Source organism: Berghia stephanieae, chromosome 3 (assembly GCF_034508935.2).
Source record: "Berghia stephanieae isolate SIO BIC M18660-M18661 chromosome 3, UCSD_Bste_1.3, whole genome shotgun sequence".
Taxonomy (NCBI): domain Eukaryota; kingdom Metazoa; phylum Mollusca; class Gastropoda; order Nudibranchia; family Aeolidiidae; genus Berghia; species Berghia stephanieae.
The window spans coordinates 68,321,668-68,341,667 of record NC_088362.1 but is presented as its reverse complement, the minus strand read 5'-3'; the positions used below and the strand labels follow the sequence as shown (position 1 = coordinate 68,341,667).

The 20,000-nt window shown below is 34.6% G+C and overlaps 2 protein-coding genes across 9 annotated transcripts in view; one reads left to right on the top strand and one right to left on the bottom strand.

Annotated features, from left to right (window-relative positions):
• Positions 1-12,887, top strand: part of LOC144968289 (solute carrier family 22 member 16-like) — a 101,779-nt gene extending 88,892 nt beyond the window's left edge. For all 8 annotated transcript variants that reach the window (XM_078906501.1, XM_078906499.1, XM_078906500.1 and 5 more), the window contains 2 exons: positions 6,624-6,803; positions 11,308-12,887. In XM_078906501.1, the coding sequence (XP_078762627.1) occupies positions 6,624-6,803; positions 11,308-12,737 (1,610 nt within the window). In that variant the 3' untranslated portion in view covers positions 12,738-12,887. The remainder of the gene's footprint in view (positions 1-6,623; positions 6,804-11,307) is intronic.
• A 3,295-nt stretch (positions 12,888-16,182) lies between these two features.
• Positions 16,183-20,000, bottom strand: part of LOC144969329 (organic cation transporter protein-like) — an 18,613-nt gene continuing 14,795 nt past the window's right edge. The window contains exons 9-10 of the mRNA XM_078908439.1: positions 18,860-19,016; positions 16,183-18,108 (exon numbers count right to left, since the gene is read on the bottom strand). Of these exons, the coding sequence (XP_078764565.1) occupies positions 18,047-18,108; positions 18,860-19,016 (219 nt within the window). The 3' untranslated portion in view covers positions 16,183-18,046. The remainder of the gene's footprint in view (positions 18,109-18,859; positions 19,017-20,000) is intronic.

The window sequence follows — 20,000 nt, the reverse complement described above, 5'->3', positions numbered from 1 at the left end:
GAGATACTGAAAGTGTAATTTTGCAAAAATAGACTCCACCTTAGTACTCTACTATTATTCATTTTGTTATTTCTTATGTACGTGAGTGGTTTATGGTCCGTTTCGACCACAAACTCTTTTAGCAGTAGATATCTGCTGAATGTCTTTAAAGCAAAGACGATGGCCAGTCCTTCACGCTCTATTACAGAGTATCGTGATTCTCTGTCCAATAATTTTCTGCTTGCATATAAGCAAGGCATTAGAGTTCCCTCATGCTCCTGTAATAGTACACCTGCGATGCCCTTATCAGACGCGTCAGTTCTTACAACAAATTCTTTTGACATGTCGGGTAATTTAAGAATTGGTTCTGAACAGAGTAATGCCTTTAATTGGTTAAAGCTATTCTGACACGCTTCTGTCCAAACAATTTTGTTCGGTGACCCATTCTTTGTCAGATTTGTTAGCGGTGTCGCGATGTGCGCGAAGTTGTAAATGTATTTCCTGTAAAAATTTAGGAGCCTAAGTACTTTGCGTACTTCTTTTTTTGTCTTAGGTGGTTGCAATTGTGCGATTTTTGTTTGTTTTTCTGTCTCGGGTGTCTGTGTCCCATGACCAACGGTATGATTAATCCTGCATTTGAAGCTTCGATATTAGTAAACATAGGTTGCGACACTGTGTCTCTATCAAAATACTTTTTTAGCATATTTGCATGGAATGTCTTTGTTGTGTTGTAAATTTTAATCTCGTAATTAACATTAGATTTTACTGCTGTTATTTTGAATGGTCCTTTCCATGTAGCTAAAAGTTTACTCGAGTCATCGGGTAAGAGTATTAGTACTTTGTCACCAATCTCAAATTTTCTTGACTTGCTTTTTCGATCGGAGTATTCCTTGTATTTCTCTGCTTTTTTAGTGACGGATTCCTGTGCTAGCTTACACGTGTCCTCTATTCTGTCTTTCAGGTTTCTTACATATTCGTAAGCAAACATAATTTCGTTATTGTCCTCCTCATTCCCTTTACAAATGTCGGCTACTATATTGATCGGGCCGCGAGGTGATCGTCCATACATCAACTCAAATGGGGAGTAGCCTGTAGATTCTTGTGGTATTTCTCTATATGCAAATAGGATTGCTGGTAAGTATCTGTCCCAATCATCTGGTTTTTCTGCTGACACTTTTCTTAACATATTCTTTAGAGTGCCATTAAATCTTTCACAAAGACCATTTGCTTGGGGGTGGTAGGGAGTTGTGAATGAGTGTTGGATTCCCATGAGTTTCATGGTTTCATGCATAATATGTGATGTGAATTGGGGTCCATTGTCCGACAGTATCTCATTTGGTATGCCTATTCTAGTAAAAATTGTCATCAATGCTTCAGCTATGTGATCCGATGTAGTTGATTTCAATGCTATCGCTTCTGGCCACCTGGTTGCGTAATCGACTAGTGTTAGTATGTGTGTATGGTTTCTATCTGATTTTGTTAAAGGGCCTATAATGTCAATTGCAACTTTTTGAAAAACTTTTTCAATAACTGGGGTTGTCTCTAATGGCAATCTCGGTATTCTGCCTTTTGCGACTCTTCTTTGGCATGTGTCACAAGATTTCACATATTCTCGGACGTCTTTAGTAATTCCAGGCCATGTGAAATTCTCGGATATTCTCTTCAATGTGGAAGAGCTCCCAAGATGTCCAGAAGTTATTGAATCGTGCGCTATTCCAAGGATTTTGTTTCTGTAAATACTCGGCGTGACCAGTTGTTTAGCTATTTTGTTTCTTTTCCTATGTAACCTGAACAGAATATCTTTTTCAATGATGTATTCAACTTTTGATTTCGTCCCTTTGTTTGCGATATTGAAATATGAAGTTAAAGTCGGGTCCTTTTTCTGTTCTTCAATGAACCTGTTCCTGTCAAATTGTTGTGGTTCTAGAGAAATAGTCATTGGCTTCTCTGTTGTCTTAGTCATCTTTCTTGTTTCTGCTAGACAAGCTGTTTCTTGGGTTAATGACCATTCTTTTACATCTTTTGGGTTGTCTTTAAGACCTTTTATATTGCCAACAATAACATCAGCGACGGGGTTGGGAAGTATACAGCATTCCACTATTCCTGTATAGTATGGGGTTTCTATGTACACGTTAGCTGTTTCAAAGGTTTCGACTGTGCCACTGAATGTGATGCATTGTACCGTTTTTCCAGTTTTGTCTTCGTCATTGATCAAAGATGCTTTTATTCCTACTGTACTGCATCCTGTGTCTCTCAATATTTTGCAATCAGTTCCATTAGCTTTGCCTTCACAAAAAAATAGCGATCCTGATTTGTGAGTTTGTGTTAAAAGTGACATACCTTTCACGCAATACACATTTATATTTTCTCCTGACATTACTCGTGTCTGATTGTTTACACCTGTTTGGAGTGATGCATTTGCAGTTTCTTTTGGATATCCCACGATTTTGTAACATTTGTCTGCTGTGTGGCCTTTCATTCCACAATATTGACATTTAATTATAGGTTTGTTGGTTTTCTTATACTCAGTATTATTGTCAGTGCTATTTCTTGTTTTGTTTTGATAGGATCGGCTATGGTCTCTATTGAACTGTTTGTTCCATGGTTTGTTACTATGATCCTCCTGTTTCACTTGCGTGTTCCGAGTGATTGATCGGCTCGTTCTATTTGAGTACTGAACTTTAGGTGTACCTGGACTCTGAGCAGCAGCAGCGTAGTATGGTTCCTTCAATGTTCTGCTAAGGGGTGTCAATGGATGTGCGCTGTTAAAGTTTTCTGCGTAGATTTTTAATTTGTCCAAGTTTTCTGGCTTTCTCTCTTTAAAGAATGCGACTAAATCTGGGTTGCAAGCTTGATAGATTCGATTCTTCAGCGTGAGATAGTAAAGGCCTGCAAAGTCGTCTTGTTTTACGTTTGCCAACTCAAGCCACCGATTTAGAAATTGAGTAATTCGGTTCACGAATGTATTAAAGTCTTCTCCATTTTCCGGTTTTGCAGTGTGAAACCTTTCCTGGTAACCATCTTCCGTTAATCTAAATCTTTTTAGTAGAGCGTCTTTAATTTTTCCATAGTCATCTGCATCTTCAGTTGTTAAGGTATAGAAAACTTTTAGCGGTTCTCCAGATAAGCAGTTAATCAAGGCTGTGGCCCATTTGCTTTCTGGCCAACGATAACCTTTAGCCTGAACTTCGAATCGGTGTAAGAAGGATTCTAGACAGTCTGAGCGTTCATCGTATGTTGGCATGCGTGGAAGTTTCACGAAAAATTCATCACTATTATTATGTTTTCTTTCATGACCGGTTTTTGTTTTTTCAATTTCCAGCATCATTTGGGTCCTTTTGGTTTCTTCTTCTGCTAAAGCTATTTGTCTTTTTAGTTCCCTTTCTTGGACTCTTTCTTCTCGTTCTTCTCTACGTATTCTTTCTTCGTGTTCTTTTTCTTCTCTACGAATTCTTTCTTCATTTTCTTCTCTACGAATTCTTTCTTCATTTTCTTCTCTACGAATTCTTTCTTCATTTTCTTCTCTACGAATTCTTTCTTCATTTTCTTCTCTACGAATTCTTTCTTCATGTTCTTTTTCTTCTTTTACTTTCTCTTCGCACCATGAAAATATTCTTTCCTGGGGTATTTCTAAGTCCTTTGCGAGACTTAAGTATCTTTTATATGCTTCCATGTTGCAATAAATTAGTTACGATGTTTTATATATATATTATATTGACAGGATACTGTTACTGACTGTTTTATTTATTTACACTTACTGGAATGAACTGTTCTATTTTTAGAAATCTCTCTCTCTTATTTCAACTTATGTATGTTGAATTTGATGCCTTTTATCGTTATATCTTATAAAGCAATGTGTCAATACAATGCGGAGTTATTATGACTTGTGTCAATAACAATGTGTCAATCGCGTGTACTCTAAACTATGTTACTACGAAAAATGTATCACCAATGTGTGTGACTCGTCGTTAGTTTGTGTACAATTATTCGCAATGACGCTAATATACTAGAGTGTGATAACAATAATAGGATGCCAAAATAATCCCAAGTTATCTATCACTAAATATAACACGACGGCTAGTAGACTCCTTTTATTATTATTTAGTTTTTAAAGACTCACTTTTCAGAACATAATATATAAGTGGTTTTCGGTAACAGTAGTATGCCAAAAATGCATTTAAAACAAATCACTATGCAAAACAAATCACGATGTCTATAGTTACTATGTGATGCCCAACTCATGTAAAAGAGAATAATGAAGGATATATTTACCAACTCAGTTCGTGGCTGGGACCTCTCTCTTGTTCAATGGTTGTTCAACAATTGTAATTAGGCATTGAAGAGTGTTTAACAGTGATGTCTGAAATACAAAACAATAAAATATCGTAAGATTTACAATAGTTACAAAATGTGTTCACAACACTGAGTGATTGGATGACAGGTGAATGAATCGTTATGGAATGTAAACATATTGAAAACAATTCATGAATGAGGCAAACAACAAAATGAAATGAGTGATATAATAACAAAGTGGACAAGGAATGAATGAATGAATGAAAAACTGAGTGAATAGATGAATGAATGAATGGATAATGTATGAATGAAAGAATGAAGGGAGGAATAAATGTATGAATGATTGGATAAATGAGTGAATAAACGAATGAATGGATGAATGAATGAATGAATAAATAAATGAATGAACAATGAATGAATGAATAATTTATAAGTGAATAAATGAATGAAGGAATGAATCAATAAAATGCTATTCAATTTGAATGAAAGAATGAATGGATAAATTGCTATTCCATTTAAATGAAGAAATGAAAAAGAAAAAAAATTAATCCTGTAAATAGGGAGTTCAATTAAAATATGATCAAGTGGGGCAATTAAGAGTTTTACAATTTAAACTTTAAAGTTAGATGAAATAGATATAAGTAACTAAATAAATTCAATTCTTTATATGTGTCCCCTCCAAAATGTCATGGTCTCAAGTGAGTAAAGAGCTACTCGACTATGCATAAAGATATATGTAGAATGAGGCCCCAGAATTTACTAGTTACTATAAATGAAAAACAATTAACGATTTGTTTACAATGAAATAAAAATAATGATGAAATTTAATTAAAAGAGATAAACAGTGATCGTGGCAGTTACAAATAGAGATATGAATATTTTACGTAACTTATGATAATATCTCAGGTTCATAAGTTTACGTTTCCAGGCAGTTGATGGGCTTGGATGATCTATTCCTCTGATAATAGGATTGGACTCGTAAAATTCCACTTCCAGGCAATTGGTAAGAAGTTATTGTGAAGTCCTCTGACAGCGGGCTTGGGTTTGATCCTTGAAGATTATACAGTCAAAGTTAAAAGCTCCGGCGTCTTAATGGTGTAGATATAATATCTACAAAGTCCCAAAAGATAAAAATCTTACAATATATATATAGGAATAGAGTGACTGGCCGTCCGGCATAGATTGTGGAGAGAAAGTGAGTGTCGAATGTTAGACCTATCAGCTTTTATAATAAGTGGCTACGTGACAGAATGTAGAACGAAAAGTATTCACTAATTAGAAATTAATTCGAGGGAAGGCTATAAAAGGAAAGACGATCTAATATTAGAAGGTAAAGTTTATCTAAGCCTACCGAAATATAACTGGAGTGAGATGAATTCAGTTCTTAATAAAATAAAATTTAATAAGATAATTGTGAACAATCTTTACTGTGACACTATGAACCAAACTGTTTGAGCATTGTTTACCTCACATGAATTGCCTTTTATTTGGACTATAAAGATTATTATTATTATTATTATTATTATTATTATTATTATTATTATTATTATTATTATTATTATTATTATTATTATTATTATTATTATTATTATTATTATTATTATTATTATTTTATTATATTATTATTATTGTTTTTGCACCGCCTAGTGAGTTGTCGTGAGTAGAGCTCAAGGAAACAAGTTATTTCATTGGTTGAAATATTGAATACAACTCACGATTTGTTTTCTTTTGTGGCAAAAGTCTGGCATTTTGACGTCATTTTTTGGTCACTGTTAGGCCATAACTTTACGAAGACCACGGTGTGTGTGTGTGTGTGTGTATGTTTGTGCGCGCGCGCGGGCGTGTGTGTGTGTGTGTGCGCGCGCGCTTGTATGAATGGGCGTGCGTGTGTACAGAAATGTTTATAATGATGTTTTAGAATTATATATAGGTAATATTTAATTCAAAAAATAAAAGGAAAGAAATATCGATTTGTTGCTTAACTGGTTAGTTGAAAGTTGATAAATTGTTCAATCCCTCGTGGAGTAGCTCGGTATTTACATAAGATCTGAAAACGTGTGTATGAAGCAGTGCCAGAGAAAGCAAGAAAGAAAAATACAAGAAAATGAAAGAAAGAAAAAAAAAAAACATCCTAAAAAATCAGCCTCGAATGAGGATCGAAACTCCTGATTACTCCTGAGTCGAGGCAGTTGATTTTTGGGATTTTTATTTTTTTATTATTGTAATTTTCTTTCCCGATTTGTCTGGCGCTGTTTTATAAACACTTTTTTCAGAGTTTTATCTTACACCAGTTCCTGCTCCCCAATTTGTCATTTTATATTTATACAAATATATTTCTTGTGTGTCCTCAGGAGAAGCTGAGCGTGTCATTGAGTCATCAGGATGCGGCCTATTTCAAGTATGGGCTGTGATCATTTTGTATGTCCTGTGTAGCATGCCGGCTTTTTTCGGCAATATGTTTATGGTATATGGGAACTACAACCCTGGCTGGGCCTGCCTTGATCTCATCAACAGCACAGATCAATATGTTGGTAATAATATTATTTGAGAAATTCTGACAATTATGAAACAAATTACTTGTCAATGGGAGCGATCTATATTCAGGATTTCGTCCAGTCGAGTCATCGATCGCATGATTCATTGCTGTCCAATGGTTGGATATCTCGTAATGAATGTCAACATGCTAATTTATTTATGAAAGTTGTAAACATACCCGTGGTCAAGCTGGTTAAAATAACATATTTGGCATTGCATTTTTCGAAATCTGTGGACATTTTATTAAGTGTGTTAATAGTTGTTGAATAATTGTCGTTCAGATCGTACTAATGTTCTATACAATCTCAAAATCGTAAATATGATGAATTCGCATTCTACGAACCCTAGTTTATTAAGTGATTCAACACTGAGAGCTCTCGTGAGCAGTGTAGTTAACGTCGACAACTTGTTGAGACTTTAGTAAATCCAGATAATAACAAAACGGTCAAATTTGAATACTTTCTTATGCATCTAGCGATAAAGCAAAATGTCTTTGCTGACTAAATCAGCACCACTTATAGTTCTAATTTTCCTACTAATTTTCACTTTAAAAAAATGATAAAACAAACTTAAATTTCATAGTTAGAAAAAATGAAATCATCCTTCATACACTATTGTATTGTACTCTTTCTCACCTCATGTAAGGACCGACACAATTCATATTCATCTTCTCCGCCACCCCAATAACCTTGTTCGGCTCATTATGCATTTTTTTCCAAGGAAAGTAACTGTAAATATACAATTTAGATGTAAAGGATTTTTATGATTGTCTCTCTTGGATTGCCAATCAAAATTACATCGCAATCGTGCGACGAGCTCTATTATAAAAGATAACTTGGCTTTCCGTTCAAATGCTATTTTATATAGCTGGAAAACCGTCTGAACTTTCGTGTTTTTGAAATGTCAGCTCAAGAATAAAGGACTTGTCTCTTCCAAAGAATATAATATGAAATTGCACGCATTCACTTAGATGAAAATGTTAAAGGAAACTAATTTTAGCTGCAAGTAACAAACATCTTATTATATTCTTTAAAATTGGGTTGTGGATTAAAATGTTCCGAGCCCGCAATGCACAATTTTCACCATCGAGCACAGAACTACTGGCAAATCTAAAAATTATAAAACTATGAATAACTTGCAAACCTTCTTTGTTATTTCAGGGTCATTCTATTATTTATTAACTCAGATTGATACGAAGAAAATCTGCTGGATCGTAATGCTCAGTCCTTTTTGACGTTTGACTTTCATTGCGATTATAATTTATTCAAAGCAATTCTAGCAACACAATAGAGCAGTAAAATTAGGTGCCCCAAACGTAAACAATAACAAGTTGCTAGTGATTTCCGTTAGGGACCGGAATAATTTACGCACAATATAGGTCTCCCAATTTTGTAGTTTGAGTTGTAGGCAATACACTTTCAGTACTGAAAATATGTTTACATAAAATCTAACAGTTGCAGAAATAATAATATAAGGCTAAATTATTATGAAAATCAGGCTCCGAATAATTCTCGTTTTGTTCACACCAGCGCAATAATTTTCTCTGGTCTAAAAATAGATAGACTGTAACTTTTGATAAATTTTACCCTTTGTTCCATAAAATATCCATATCTAGACATTATTTGATGCATGGTCGAGTATTTATGAATATGTGTTTCTTTTGCCACCTAACAGCCAAATTTTAAAGGTTATTTTTTTCTATTATTTACATTGGAACGTGAGCTGTCAAGACAGGAACATGTGGTTTGCCATGTGCTTCTAGACCTTTGTTTACGTTTGGGGCACCTAATTTTACTGCTCTATAAAAAATTGAAGACGTAATTTTAAATCTCTCTTGATACTTTAAGTAATAATAATCGCATCCCTAACAAAAACGATGACGTAATTAAAAATCTCTCTTGATACCGTCAAGTAATGATAATCTTTCTAATCTATTCTTTTTTTAAAAATGGGATGGGATTCAACATTGTACCGTAAAGCCAATGTTAATTTTTTTTATCACCGAGCACAGAATTATCGCAAATCTTAAAATACAATACACAAGTGTAATGAGTATGATAGATGACCGCCTGTTCCTAATAGCCTTTATCTCTCCGCAAATATTGCGGGTTCTCCACAAGTCTATAATTGAAAAAATCGGGTTGGGGATCAACATTGTTCAGAACAGCCAATGCAAAATTTATAACATCGAGCACAGAATTACTGGAAAATCTAACAATTATAAAACTATTTTTTACAGACTGATATACGAGTAACTTGCAAACCTTAAAAAAAAAATTCAGGCTTATTCTATCCTCCATTGACTCAAATTAATAAGAAGAAAATCTGCTAGCTCGTAATACTCTGTCCTTTTTGACGTTTGACTTTCATTGCGAGTATAATTTATTCTACGCAATCCTAGCATATCCGCAACAAAACATTATGACGAAATTTTAAATCTCTTTTGATACTTTCAAGTAACGATAATCTTTCTAATCTATCCTTTTTAAAATACGGTTGGGAATTAATAGTGTTCCGTAAAACCCATGGTAGTTTGTTATTATCGAGAACAGAATTACCGGCAAATCTAAAAATACAATACAGTAGTGTAGTAGGTATAATAGATGACCGCCTGTTCCTAATAGCCTTTATTTCTCCACAAATATTGCGGATTCTCCACTCTTTAAAAAAAATACTGAAAGAGATTTCAAAGGGGAAAAGGAAAATGAGGCCACACTAAAGGAACTCAAGTTTAGACTTCGATGAATAACTCTCCCCTGCACGGTCAAAACACAATTTTTTTTGGGTCATTTTGGCCAGATCATCACAATCCACCCCTGACTCCATCAAATTTTTTAAACAAAATTTTAAAAGTAAATCTTAATCTGGAAATTCTTTCAAATTTCGTTCCTGTCACCAGGAGTTTGTATCCTCACGAGTGTGTGTGTGTGTGTGTGTGTGTTTATATATGTGTATGTATGTATGTGTGTGAAGGAGTTTGAGTAAGAATGTAATGCGAATCGAACTGTGTTTGGTACTTGTGATATTATATTAAATATGTTTTCTAATATAATTATGATGCTGTGTGAATAAAGGGCAAGGTCCAGGAAAGGATATCCAAACGAAAAAGATGGATAGAGGCGGATAGATAGATGGGTAAATAGAACGGTAGATGTTAACAATTCGGTCACGGAGAAACATCAAGCCGAACTAGCGCTGTAGGTTAGTATTTTAATCTTAGACAATAAGATAATATTAATGCCCCTTTAAATAGACGCGAATTCTATAAGACTTGAACATCATTGCCACAGTTATTAGCTCTACAAATGCTATGTAATATTATTATTATTATTATTATTATTATTATTATATTATTATTATTATTATTATTATTATTATTATTATTTATTATTATTATTATTATTATTATTATTGTTGTTGTTGTTGTTTTTGTTATTATTATTATTATTATTATTATTATTATTATTATTATTATTATTATTATCATTATTATTATTATCATTAATTTAATTATCATTATCATCATCATCATCATCATCTTCATCACCATCATCATCATCATCATCATCATCATCATCATCATCATCATCACCATCATTATTATCATTGCTATCAACATCTCATGAAATAGATATACGGTGAGACAAACAGACATACGGACAGACAGATGAATAGATAGATGGACAGATAGATAAAAATATATAGATAGACAGAGAGACAGACCGATTGACTAACTGACTAACTGACAGACAGATATATATATATATATACATATATATATATATATATATATATATACACACACATATATTATATAATATATATATATATATATATATATATATATATATATATATATATATATATATATATATATATATATATATATATGTATAGATTATAAAAGCAAAAACCATGAAATATTAGCGATCAACTTTTTGATAAAATGAGAAATTTATAAACATTTTAAGTATAATTATTATTGTTTAAGTTAAACAATAATAATTATACTTAAAATGTTTGTCGCTTCAGGCACTTTCATTTTTTCTCCTTGAGCAAGATTATTAACCCCCAGTTTGCTCACTTGGGTGATTCCTGTTGACATCAAACATCTTGTTTGATGAGTTATCTATATTCCTTCGTGGAATATCTAGGCGACGATGTCTTATGATATCGTGGCGCAAAAGCCATAGTTTATATATATATATATATATATATATATATATATATATATATATATATACAGAGATAGATAGATAGATAGATAGATGGGTAGATAGATAGATAGATAGATAGATAGATAGATAGATAGATAGATAGATAGATAGATAGATAGATAGATAGATAGATTGATTGATTGATTGGTTGAGAATATAAAATGTGCAGTTTTTGAAATTTCACAATTTGAATGGACATCTAGTTTGATACTATTTAAAGCAATCCCGCCAATATCTCTATAACATTATACTTAAATTGTGCTATTATGTCTCTTCCACCCAGTATCTGCTTCCAACGCCAATTCCACGGTTTCTTTGACGCAACCTCTTCTTGGCACATCCATTGCGAACCATTCTATAACTAGTCGTCATCCAGTATACTCCACAGGCACCTGCGAGGCCTACGAGGCCTGTCAGAGGGTGGAGTTCAATCCAGAGGCGTCAACAATCGTAACACAATGGGAACTCCTCTGTAGCCGTTCGTGGATTCTATCCATCATCATATGTGTACAGATGGCAGGGATGTTGGTTGGGGCATATCTTGCGGGACAGATACAGGACTCTTTTGGAAGAAAGAAGACCCTTTACTCCGCACTCTTTATAAACGCCATCATTCACCTTATCTTATCGTTTTCAGTAACTTGGGAAATGCTAGCAGGGCTTCAATTCTTTTCTGGATTCCTAATCGCAGCTATCATGAGTTGTTACTACGTTCAATTACAAGAATTTTTAACTATTAAGTGGCGCGGTCCCGTTTTTGGAGTTCCTGCTTTTAATACAGCAGGAATACTATTTGCATTGACTGCTATGTGGTTGAAAAATTGGCGTCATATTCATCTGGCGTCCATGGCGGTGAATTTCGTGGCTTTTTTGCCGGTAGTTTGGATTCCAGAAAGCCTTAGATGGCTTGAAGTCAATGGCAGGAAAGAGCAATTTGTCAAAGTGGCCAATAAGATAGCTAGGGTTAACAGGAAGGAGACAGTTGCATTAGATGATATGAAATTCATCATCGCAAGAAAAAGTGAAGGAGAAAAGAAAGATGCGATTAAACGCCATACTTTGTTAGATTTGTTCCACAATGGTTATAAAGTGTTCACTATTATCGTTGCTGCACAGTGGTTTGCAGTTACTTGCATATTTTTTGCAATTTATTTTGGCATCAAATCTCTTTATGGAAATTTCTATATCAACATGCTTCTCATGGATCTAATCGAACTTCCGTTTTGTTTTATTCGAATGGTGGCTCCCAACCTTCTTGGCAGGAAGAAAACTTCAATCATGTATTTTTCAGTGTGCACAGTTTCTCTATACGCCATTGCGTGTCTTTTTGTGTACAGTTCTGGAGAAGTCAAAACGACGGGGACAGTTGTGTTTGCCATACTAGCTAAAATCAGCATACACGCGGCATTCGATTTACTTTATTCCTACACTCCAGAGATCTACCCTACCGTTGTCCGTGGGCTGAGTGTGGGCTGGGGAAGCGCCATGGCCCGTCTTGGAGGTCTGGTGTCCGCGTTCTTGATACCCAACGACCCTGATACTTATTACATTAATTATACAGTGATGGGGAGTATGGGATTACTTTGTTGTATCGTCACGATTGGACTGCCCGAGACAAGGGGGCGCCCACTCAAGGAAACGTTTGAATCAGGAAAGAGTTATGAATTAGACGTGGTTGTTAGTGAAAAAGACCAACGCAATGGGTCATTATAATTAAGTTGACATTATTGAGGATACATAATATAGCCCAAATAGTGTAACCCCCCCCCCCCTCTCTCTCTCTCTCGCTCTCTCTCTGTGCGAACCTTATTGAAGTTAAATATAACACAAATAGTGTAACTACCCCCCCCCCCTCACACACTTTCCCTCACTGGACCTTATTTCGTTATATATATATATATATATATATATATATATATATATATATATATATATATATATATATGATAAGGTCAATATCCATATGCCTATGCTTAATGTGTATGTATACATAAGCAAAAGAAAAAATAAACTTGTAAAGTGGCGGCAAACATTGGATGTTTCTCACTCCTGAGGTTTAAAAAAAAAACACCCAAGAAAGAGTTGGAATAATTCAGTAATTCCGATTTGAAGAGCACATTGTCAGTGTATCTTGTTTGAGATTATCAAAACATCTTATCTTAGCACAGGATCATACTAAGAGAAATATATTACAAATCAGTATACTGAAAACAAAATATAACTGTTCATAACATACAGATTATTTACAAAGAAATAGATAATTACCCTTAACTAGAACTATACATTTGATTGTTTCCCTCTCAAGTAAGGACTCCGATCAGGGCTAGGACAAAACCAAGTAATCCCATCCCATGACAAAGACAGAACGCGAGTTTGAAAACAGATTTGGAGGGATTGATAGAAGACACAGCAAGAGATCTAACTGCCCATTATGGGAGGATAGAAGACCCTATCCAGGAGGTAAGACAGTTCCCCTCCCACCCCCAATTGAACATTTATTTCGATCAATTTCCACTTAAACGTGCTCAAAGCGCTTTACAACAGCAACACATTATAATGTAGGACGAGACAATGACGCCCATTTAGCGATGTTACAACTTTTTCCCGACATAGATTCAGATAACGCTGTTGACGACCAGGTAATTCAATGTACACCATGGTACGGCGAGAGAATGCGAGTAAAAAGCCTTTTCCAAATACTCAACCATACGCCACTCAGAGCGGGACTGGAATCCTGGATATCACGTCCGAAGGCACGTGTCATGTAACAAGACCATTTAGCCGCACATAAAATGTAAAAGATTGAGACATTGGAAGAATCTGACACGATAATTTCCATAATACGGTCCAAAGCCGGAATATTGTTGTCACAATTTGACCAAAAGAATTTGCTTCAAATACTATTCGATTAAATTGAACCCCAAATTGCTGAAAACTTTTTAAAAATAAACTTCAAAGAAATATCAGGTTTGAGAGTTTCTGGCGAGGGTTCTTTTAAATGATTGATAATAGGATTCAATAGTATGATGTCACTTCCGCCGAGCAACGAGCAGTTTGGTTCTAGAGAAAGAAAATCGGTATTTTTTATTCTTCATGCTGGCGAGAACTATTTCACATGTCGTGTGATCAGAATGTATAAAAGTAGAAAAAAAAGATCAGATTTATAATGTTTTTTATCCTCTGGATACACTTTTATGGTTGTCGGAGAATAAGTATTTCAGAAGGGTGTCCGCCATTGTTCCAATAGTTTAGAATCAGTTACTAAGTTACTATGCGTCATTACGAGGGAAGTGACGTAACGACTGTTGAAGCCTTTTGATGCACAACTTTTCTTGCCGAAATGGGGGAAACTGGAATTACATACTTCTGAATGCGAGCTGCGCGCATTTTATTGCCCTCTATCGTCGAATGGTCAGTCAACCTGTTATTTACTCAGGTGTGTGATTTAAGTCAGCGCGAAACACAGACTAGCCCCTCTCACTAATCTGTGGCGCGAAATAACCCCGCAACGTATGTGGTTATCTGACAAAAACGTGCGAAATGATTTAATTGGTAGCAACTCTCCAGCAAACATTAATAGTTCTATCTATTCAATCTTTCAACGTTAAATGTTTTTATTAAAAATATAAAGAAATTCAAGAGAGAACTGATGATACAGAAGCAGTGTTGAAAATGTTTGATAATACACCTAACTAATAAAATTGATACTAATTAAGAGGGTCATTAGATAAGATGGGATTAGAAATTAGAACCCCCCCCCCCCTCCACAAAAAACCCACAGACTAGCCCCTCTCACTCTTCTGTGGCGCGAAATGACCGCAGCGTCTCGTGGTTATCTGACCAAACAAAAACAAAAAAAAAACGTGCGAAATGATTTAATTGATCGCAAGTTTAATTAAAAGTCCTTTCTTTGTTAAGACACCATGCCGGTCATACCAAAGTCGTTTAAAAACACGTTTTCAGAAGTTTCCATACTTGCATCTTGCTTTAAAAACTGCAGTATTAATAGTGTCGGAGTTGATCGGAATAAAGTGTGGAATATTTTTTTTCTTTCAATATTACATGATTTTCAATTCGAAGCTGTATTCAAATTAGAATTATTTCTAAATATTAATGGTTTCCAATAAGTCATGACTTGAACTTGGATCCAATGAAATCCATCCAGGAATCCCATAAAATTCAGCAGAAAAAAAATGATGCGGTTGTGGTGGTGGTTGCAATTGTGGTGAAAACGATGATGATGATGATGATGATGATGATGATGATGATGATGATGATGATGATGATGATGATCATAATGGTATGGTAGTTTTTGCAGTACTGGTGGTAGTAATGATGATGATGATGATATGGTAGTGGTTACAGTAATGCTGGTTATAGTGATGATGATGATGATGATGATGTGGTGGTGATGGTGGCGGTTGTAGTGATGGTAAGGATGACGACGACGACGACGACGATGATGATGATGATGATGATGATGATGATAATAATAATGATAATGATGATGATGATGATGATGATGATGATGATAATGACGAAGATGTGGTGGTGGTTGTAATAGTGTTGGTAGGGATGATGATGATGTTGATGGTACTCTGATGGTGGTTGTAGTCGTGGTGTTAGTGATAATAATGACAATGATGTTCTGTTGTTTGTTGTAGTAGTGGTGATGATGGTGTTGATGATAATGATGAAGACGACGACGACGACGACGACGACGATGATGATGATGATGATGATGATGATGATGATGATGACGAATCTAAATCATCTGTCAAGGAGCACATCGCTTAGACAGTTTCTAGAAACGAATCAAGTGCATCGAATCCAGGCGAAGTTTGGTTCAAGCGTCCTTATCAAGTTGTATTTTTTGTTTGCTCACAATACGGCAATATCCATGACGTAGCATCTCAAGGTTGACTGTGCGCAGGTAGCGGGCCGTCAAGGTAGAGAGAGCTTAGATTTCGGAAGTAATCTCTTTTCCCCCAAAAATATGCTTCGTCAGATTAGGCAAAAAATGATCTTTTAGCTTTCAATGCTGTGGCAGTTTATGATTTATACATTGTCGGGTTTTTCAACCCATTAACACCCATCCACATTCTTTGGTTGCTCCATATATTTTGGAAAGTGATTTTAAAAAGTAAGAAATGGAAAATTTGATGAAAAAATCAGTTTATTAGGAGAAAGTCCGAGATATATTTTAGATCGAATGACTTAAATGATGATGACGATGATAATAAAATGTAATAATAGCGATAATGATAAGAATGGTTTTCTAAAGCTATTTTAGCTGCTTTATCAGAATTGTGCAATCTTTGTTTTTATTGATAACATCAGTTCGTTTTGAATAACATTGATAACATCGGTGCAAATAAATTATTGCTTAAAGCCTTTTTTCTGATTAAACATGTAGATAAGTGATATTTTGCAGTATCTATATCATACTCTCTCAATGCAGTTTCTAACTAATTTAAATAAAATAGAAGAACAATAAAAAGAAGAAGAAAAAATGATAAAGAAGAAAAAGAAGAAGAAGAAGAAGAGGGGGAGGAGGAGGAGGAAGAGGAGGAGGAGGAGGAGGAGGAGGAGGAGGAGGAGGAGGAGGAGGAGGAGGAGGAGGAGGAGGAGGAGACGAAGAAGCACTACACATAAGATAGTAACACACGAAGATGATTCACGATAACAAAAAGCACAAATTGGAAAAAAGAAGTCTTAACAATGGGGACGAGAAAAAGACGTAATGATATTGATTGTGATAGGCCAAATTCGAATGAAAATGTAAGTGTACTTTTAAGATCAATCAAAACACAATCAAGCGTGAAATAAAATAAGTAAAGAATATTCTTGAAATGGGACTTGAGAATGATCGACTCAGGAACGTTTTAATTGGGCATAAAAAGGAAATCGTCATAAAGCGATACTTACTTGATTTGTTGATTTGAAATATTATATTCTTGTATAAGTATGAGTTATATTATTGGCAATTGCCCAAAAATAATATGTTGAATTTGAATTGATAAGAAAGTGTCAAAGGAAATGGTCACTAGAAACTCTAAACAGTCCAATGAATTGGGAATCAGATGATATTCAATGAGTATTTTTGGAAATTTGTGAAGACAACCATGAAACAATTAGATAATTGGCGCGAAAATATTAACAATGGGGAACTACTCGACGAAAATTTACATCTGAATATTTGCGATATATCACAGGACAGAAAAATGGCAGCTAGAGTTCAATGTTGATAAATGTAAAGATTTGGGTATTTGAAAATCCAATCCTTGTACATCATATTGACTTTTCTCAATCAATTCCCATATCAAACACTGATTTTTAAAAGGATCTTGGGATTAATCTTGACTAAATAGAATGATGATGTACAGACGTTTTGTCAAATCTATACAAATATATTCTTTTAAAATTGAACAAATCTCTCGTTCGACCTATCCTTGAATATGACAAATGTATTTGGAGTCCAAATCTTTGTCGGACGACAAAAAAATGTTAATTGCCATTGAGCACCTTTCATATCATGATACGTTAAAGTATTTGGATTTACCTAGCGTCATTTATCTCTTTGGAATAAAGTTGAGGAGCAAATATATATTATTGACAACCAACATATATTTTGACTAGAAAATGAGATGCCATTACTCTAACACCAGAAGACATAGATTTACGCTTCCAATGAAATATGAACCTGTTTTTTAACTGTCCTTCCCTATTGGAGTGGGCCACTGCCTTATTGGTTTTTTAAAAAGAGATTGTTTAATTCTTGTATTTATTTCAGCTTTGGCTGGCACTTTATCATAATAACCAGCAAATACGTTGAGGAAATTCGAAAAATTGCCTCCGACAGAAAATATTGGAAACAGATATCAAACATCAAATACAGAGCTTCCCCGGTGGAACAGTTCGATGATTATACAGTGGATTAGCTGTATTATACCAAGGTAAATTTCGTAAACTTGGTGATTCATGAAAATGTTTGTCATTCTTGATCCATCTCAATAATATCTTTACTTTAGTCCAGACTTGTTAAATTGTTTTTCCTTATTATGGTTTTTGAACTTTCCGTGTGCTGTAGATGAAATAAAAATAATAAAGAAAATAGACAATGTCAAAAGAGAAGCTAAGGATTATACAATTATTTAGATTAGTAAATCCATTAAGAACATTTGGTTGAATAAAAAAAAAAAAAAGGGGGGGGGGGGAACATATATTATCAGTCGTGATAGCATGACAAGACGGCCAAGTTGGTAAGGTATTCGCTCACTTCTTTCAGCATCTTGTTTTATCCGTGAGCAAGAAACAACACCACTGCTCACTTTGCGGCACTGCACTGGCTGCTGCTGGCGTTTGGACTATTTTGGTCTTTCGAGATAATTTCTAAAGGCAAATTTCCCTTTTGATTAAAATCAGTTTTGTTCGAGTGTAAAATTTCAAAGACACTTTATTTTTAAAAATAAAAAATACTAATTTATACAACAGTACTCTGACATAACTCAGGTGTTCATTTTTGTGACGAATATTTAGTTCAAATATTGATGAAGTAACGGGACCCTCAACTCGGCAAACAGTCTAAGCCTGACACCTTTTAAAATCTTGACACATTTTCCAACAACTTTTGAGAGGAGGTTATATCATTAAAATATTATTTTCTCCATAGATATATATACGCTGTACGTTCCTTTATTCCCGTGTTTCATAACAAGAGAGTTCTGAATTTAACGCAAGTCTCCGATAAACGAGAAGAATTGAGAAGATCAGATATCAAAGTTAGATCAAATATCAAAACATTGTTTTTGAGTTAACCTCTAAGTGCTGCTTACCTTTTGTTTTGGGTATTGGGTCGTCATCAAGTGTCTCCGGAAGCTCAGCATTTCTCGTTTCCGGTAACAACATGGCGGACAGTCCGGCAGCCAAAGAAAATATGCCAAAAATGAGGACAGGGAAAGCCTTACCGAATGGACCTGGGATTAGAAGACTCTGGGGAACGGGCGGTAAAGATATTAGAGAAGGAAGGGTGGGAGAGGAAACAAAATATGTGGAATATTTACTAATTTATTTAAATAATAACGAGGGTTAAGACGAGAAATTGCATGAATGAATATCAAATACAAAAAATAAATGAAGTCACAGTATAAAATATAAAAATTGAGTTCGGCGTCGAGATTTTTTGGGGAATGAAATTGAATATCGCTCCTTTAGGTGGGAATACAAAAAATTGTTTCTCATCTTTTTAACTTCAATTTTCAAATTTATTCTCGTTATCTGGATCACCCTGATAAAATGTCAATAGAGGCAGCAGGTCATGTTTGAGGAGTATCAAGACGAAAAGGTTTGAGGAGAATAAATTATAAATTATAGACTTTTACAGGGTCAGAAACAAGCGGGACTGTCCTATTGCGTTATTGCTTGTTGACTGCAAAAGTTAGTGTGATTATCGTTCACTGGTTGAAAAGATCAAGGCTTGAGATATGTCGTTTAAGTCGTTATCCTTATAATGGTATTTAGTGTGTAAGACAAAAATAAGGAACATAATCGGGGACATACGCATTCCCCTAAAGAATATCATTGAGTTTGTCTTACAGTGATAAGAGAAATTTTTAAAATGAAACATGAAATATAAAAGTGTTTGAAAAATGAACACTTAAAGCTTATCTGAATAAAATCGTACTTTGTAACAGTAAAGGAATGGAGATTTTCCATCCGCTTCCTTGAACTTTCCTCAAACTTAAAACATATGTGTTCTAAGCTTACTTTGGATTTGTCTTTGTACTTTGCACCCCCCCCCCCTACCCACAGTAACCAAAATAAATCCTAAAATAAACCCCAACAAAACAAACAAACAATCAAACACGATTTCAAAAAGATACAACAAAACTATTAAAAACAAAATACCTATGTAATGAAAAGCAAAATCAAAACCACTCCCTAGAAATCTTCTTTAAAAAAAAATTGCAAAACAAA